Here is a 5,530-nt window from a genome sequence, read left to right as displayed (position 1 = left end):
TATATATATGGCAGTCAAAAGGTAATTGATATAAAATAGAAACCTTTATTAAACCAAAATACCAAAATGTGAAGCTATTCTTTCTCAATACCTTCTCCAACTAGGTTTATACATTTTATGTATGCTCCAGCTAGGCCTATTCACTTTTATTATTTTATTATTGTGGATTTAGTGAAGATTTACAGTGAAAATCAGTTTTCCATACAACAATTTATATAGGTCTATACACTTCTGAAGGCCTTGTTTCTATCTGACTAACCCTCCTCTTCAAAAAGACAGTTTTTCCATCCAGAAAGAACTCAATGTGTGCTCTTCTTTTGAGTGTGGGGACTACAAAGACGTCTCAAAGGGTAGATGTGGGATCTAAGATTCTCCCAACAAATTCCATAGGGTAGCTTTCGGAGAAAGAGCAGGTATACTGAGACTACTTTGCTGGCCTTTTCCTCACCAATGTGGTTTTCGGTTGTTAAAAATTTCATAATAAGCCCTCATGATTATCCTATGTCATTCACGAAAGTCTATTTATATTATCCCTTTGGAATTCTAAAAACCCTCACCATAGCCTCTGAGCCCCTCTGCCTCGACTGTAACTGGCCCTTATACTCTGCTGTTTTGATTGGACCTTTTGTGTGAGGGCGCCTCCCAAACTAAGGCAGGTGTATTACTGAGAGAGCATGTCTGCAGCTATCCCCTGATCACCTAGCCTTGTTGAAACATGGCTATGGACTAAACCCATGCATGTTTGAACTGGATCGCTAGTAGCAATACTTTTTGACTGGTCCTCATATTTCTAGTTAAAGAAATGCATTTTCTAATTTTTCAATTTTATAGGATAGTTCAAAATGATTTTATTAGTTATTTATAAATTATAGCATTAGTGTATATGATATATCATTAAAAATTAAGTAATAATTTCATGTTTTAGATATTGGTAATGTTCTAACTAATCCAACTACCAAAACTGTGAACGGTAAAGCTGAGAGTAGTGATAGTGGAGCTGAGTCAGAGGAAGAAGACGCTAGAGAAGACGGGAAAGGAGCACAACAAAGTGATAATGGTAAGAATCGGACGATGGGCTAAGACTTTTCCACTAAGGTAAAAAGATATGGGTGAGTTTGGATTGTTTGTTGATTGTATGAGATTAGTGCATGTGATGGGGTGAGTTGATGACCAGCCTTATAACCAGACTTTCTGTGGGCTAGAAGACTACCACACAATACAGGGGCAGCCAGCCTTATATACAGACGGAAGAGGTGTTAACTGAAGACTGACCCCCACCCCAGGGGTACCACCTGAATTGCTTCAGTAGAAATAGAATAGATAGTGTCATTAAGTTGCCTTCTACACATGAGGGGAAGTCTGTGTGTGTCAGAGCAGACCTATGGGACTTCTAATGGCTGAGTTTTTGGAAGTGGATTGTCAGATAGTTATGCCCAAACTCCTCTGAGCTCGTATCCATGCAGTTAGCCGCTGAGTATGTTAACTGCTTGTACCACCACAGGACTCAAGAAATGTACTAGTTTGAGATATTGTTTCACTATAATTTCTCACATGCTGCTAGAGAGAAGAGACAAGTTAGACTCTCAATATCCTATCAATAATAGAATGGAAAACAGGATGGGATGGAGGCAGATGTTTTGGTGAAGAGGGAAGATTGGAACTGTGGGATACTACATTAAGGGTGCTTTGTAGGGTAGGACAATTGCCAACAATTAATGGGAAGACTCAGAATGAGGAGGTGAGAAGAAACAAAAGCAACTGTACAACTTAATTTTGCCTTCAGTTTTCATTAAGGTATGATGCGTGCTGTACGTTCTATGAGGGCTCATCTTACTATGCATGGGGTCGATTTGCACAGCTGGGGCTTCTGGAGCAATATGCCTGTGCTTGAGAGAGTTTAAAGAAGATGCACAGGGAACTAAAAGCACGTTTGAAGTCCACAAAGTGTGGATGCATTTACAGCAAGTGACAAACCCCTTTTCAAGGAGCATCCTACTTCTCTGATCCAAGTGTAAAACTGCAAAAGAATTTTGATAAATTGAGGAACGTTACAACTTGTGGATGTTATAAAATGTATGTGATACAGCAGTTGGCTAATTATGAGTGTTCATGAATGCCTTTATTCTCTCATCAAAGATAAAAAAATAGTGATGAAATCAGCAGACCATAATAACTTGGAAATTGTTGTCACTAATGGCTATGAGAAAAACGACTTTGTTCAGAATGACCTTCATACCACTTCTTCTCTGAGTGACGAAAGCATTGAAGAAATAAAACCTCTCAAAGAGCAACATTGTGAAAAAACTGGAAAAACGACTGTCGGTCTTCACCAAGGTACTGCCCCATAATTATTCTTTGTCCACTCTGCCTATGAATCAATCAAATTTAGTACATTTTATAATATTTAGAAACAATTTAGGATAAGACACTTATTACTGATATCTTACAGGTTATTAATGTTGTAAGGGCTAATAACTAACTGTCAAAGAGGACTTGGGGCTACGGTTGTTGTATTTTTATTAACATTCTTTTTTTTTAAATAGTTTTATTAGGGGCTTATACAACTCTTACCACAATCCATTCATACATCAATTGTGTAAAGCACATTTGTACATTCATTGCCCTCATCATTCTCAAAACATTTGCTCTCCACTTAAGCCCCTGACATCAGCTCCTCATTTTTCCCCCTCCCTCTCCACTCCCTCCTCCCTCATGAGCCCTCGATAATTTATAAATTATTATTTTGTCATATCTTGCCCTGTCTGACGTCTCCCTTCACCCACTTTTCTGTTGTCCGACCCCCAGGGAGAAGGTCACATGTAGATCCTTGTCATTGGTTCCCCCTTTCTTTATAGTGTTATACTACATTTTAAAATAAAATCATTAAACTTTTTACCTTTATTTCTGATACTTCTAATTTAAACCTCTGAGGATATGAAACCTTTGCTGCAATCCAGCCAGGAATATAATTTTTTAATTTAACAACCAAATTTATATGGTTGATTTAGACTTCCCAGTTGATAGCCACTTTTCACTTATAAGGATATTAGGTTTCGACTAATTATAAATCATATTTGTTGCCCAATATGGGATTATTTTACAACTGGTGAATTTTGAAAATGGAAAAAAGCACATTACTTCCATTAGAACACAATTAGTTATATTTGGACTCTTTTAAATTATATTTAGATATAAATGGTGATCATGTGGAAGATGTTTCAGGAATTCAGCATTTGACCAGTGACTCAGACAGTGAAGTTTATTGTGATTCTATGGAGCAATTTGGACAAGAGGAGGTAAAAAAAAATCTATATAGATATAGATATACATACATTTTTTAATTGGTAAGTTTTCAAGTGATCTGTCAGAATTTAATACACAGCTCTGTTAGTATGAGATGTACTTGCTGTTCATCACTTTGAAGATGTACCTCTAAAATATTTAAACATTTTTATTTTAAATTATGTTTTGTGAAATAAAACGAATATTCTGAGTTGAGAAATTTAAACGATATTTATATGCATAATATATTTATGTTTATGTCTATAAATATCCTGGTAGAAATGAGATGGTGAGGGAGATGGTAAATTCTTTATGATAGTCTCTATTGGAAGCATTAACTTCAAGAAATTTGAATAATTTTTCAAACAAATAAATTGTTCTTTATTTACTTAATTTTTTGCCCTTTTTAAAAAATACCTTTATTTTGAATTGGGTGGAAGTATACAAAGTAAATAAGTTTTCTATTCACTAATCCTTACCCATTTTGCTTCACATTATTGTTAACCCACAAGGCAACATCATTTATCCCACTGATTCCTTTTGCTTCTAGTTTTCATTCCTCCTGTCTTGACCCTTATGAGCTTTGTCCTTAAGTAAATGCTGCCCTTCTGATCGCAAATGGTTGATTATTCTAAGGTGTGGGTGCTGTCCCAGTGTTGTTCCCCTAGGGCAGCAGTTCTTAACCTGTGGGGTGTGACCCCTTTGGGGGTCGAATGACCCTTTCACAGGGGTCACCCGATTCTTAACAGTAGCAAAATGACAGTGATGAAGTAGCAATGATAATAATTTTATGGTTGGGCGTCACCACAACATGAGGCACTGTATTAAAAGGGCATTAGGAAGGTTGAGAACCCATTGTCCTATAGTATATTGTTGGTTGAAAATTCAGCCATAATGGTGAGTTGAGTTCCACACCTGAAAAGTATCTAAGGGATATAATTTCAGGGGCTCCACCTGTCTCTAGCCTACCAATAAACCTGGTCTGTTTTATGATTCTGAATTTTGTTCCACATTCTCCCCCACTCCCTCCCTTCTATTTCGGACCTTCTAATGTGATCCCTTTCAGAACGATGGTAGTGGTACCTGGGAACCATCTAGCTCTTCTGCTCTTAAGGTCACCAAAGCTGGTGTCTGTGTGGTTCACTAGTCCTTGGGACTAGTAGTTTCTCGTGCCTTTGATTGTCTTCATTCTTCTTTACTCTGAATTGGGAGAGACCAATAGTTACACCTTAGATGACCTTCAAAGCTTTTAGGACTTCTGTTCACACTCACCATAGTGGAGTGTAGAATATTGTCTTTGTCAGCCACTCGATATCATTGACCTTGGTGCCCCTCAGACCATGAACTTGTGCTCTCAGACCTCATAACTCATGATGTTTGGTTATCTTAAATGGAACTGAAAATTTGAGTAGAAATAATTTCAAATCTCAGTTTAGAAGGTAACATTTTAAAATTCTCATAAAAATTACATATATTTTTTTCCAATCTTCAACAACTTTTTCTGATGAATGACCAGTATATCTTTGACAACTGTACATTATATGGGCTGTTTCTACATTAAGAGGCCTGATGATGCCGTGAATAAAACATTGGGCTCGAACCTACCAGGTATAGCTGCTCCTGTGGAGAAAGATGAGTTTGTCTGCTCTTGTACAGATTTATGTCCTTCAGGCCAGTGCTACTTTGTCTTGTGAGGGTAGCTGTGAGTCGGAATCAACTTGACAGTGATGGTAGGCTTCTGTACTTCCCCCATTCTAATACAGCGTCAGTTTGCCTTACAGTATCATTTATCTTTTGCCTTCCTAAAAAAAATTATTTAAGTTTTTTGTGTTCTCCCCCCCACCCCATTTTCTTCTTGTCATGCAATTAAATCTACTTTGTTTTCTAAAATATAAAAAAATATATAAATATAATATTTTAAGACTAAAATCAGACACAAAGAGTTCTGTTGACAGGAATAATAATGATAAGAAGGCAGAAACTAAAAATGAGCTAAATTATGAAAGCCCGGATCCTCTTTATTTCTCTCTCTTTTTTTAAAACCATTTTATTGGGGGCTCGTACAACTCTTATCACAATCCCATCCATCCATCCATTGTGTCAAGCACATTTGTGCATTTGTTGCCATCATCATTCTCAAAACATTTGCAGTTTACTTGAGCCCTTGGTATCAGCTCCTCATTTTTTCCCCTCTCTCCCTACTCCCTCATGAACCCTTGATAATTTATAAATTATTATTATTTTGCCA

General features: G+C 36.9%; 1 protein-coding gene across 3 annotated transcripts in view; it reads left to right on the top strand.

Moving 5' to 3' along the window:
* Nucleotides 1-5,530, top strand: part of ACBD5 (acyl-CoA binding domain containing 5) — a 60,484-nt gene that overhangs the window by 28,483 nt on the left and 26,471 nt on the right. For 2 of the 3 annotated variants that reach the window (XM_045300197.1, XM_004716116.3), the window contains 3 exons: nt 926-1,057; nt 2,137-2,334; nt 3,190-3,296. In XM_045300197.1, the coding sequence (XP_045156132.1) occupies nt 926-1,057; nt 2,137-2,334; nt 3,190-3,296 (437 nt within the window). The remainder of the gene's footprint in view (nt 1-925; nt 1,058-2,136; nt 2,335-3,189; nt 3,297-5,530) is intronic. The other variant, XM_045300198.1, reaches the window with a different exon arrangement.

Source organism: Echinops telfairi, unplaced genomic scaffold (assembly GCF_000313985.2).
Source record: "Echinops telfairi isolate 266 unplaced genomic scaffold, ASM31398v2 ScPeMD7_7461;HRSCAF=8499, whole genome shotgun sequence".
NCBI lineage: Eukaryota > Metazoa > Chordata > Mammalia > Afrosoricida > Tenrecidae > Echinops > Echinops telfairi.
The sequence above is the reverse complement of the archived record's forward strand: the minus strand, read 5'-3'. Positions and strand labels throughout refer to the sequence as shown.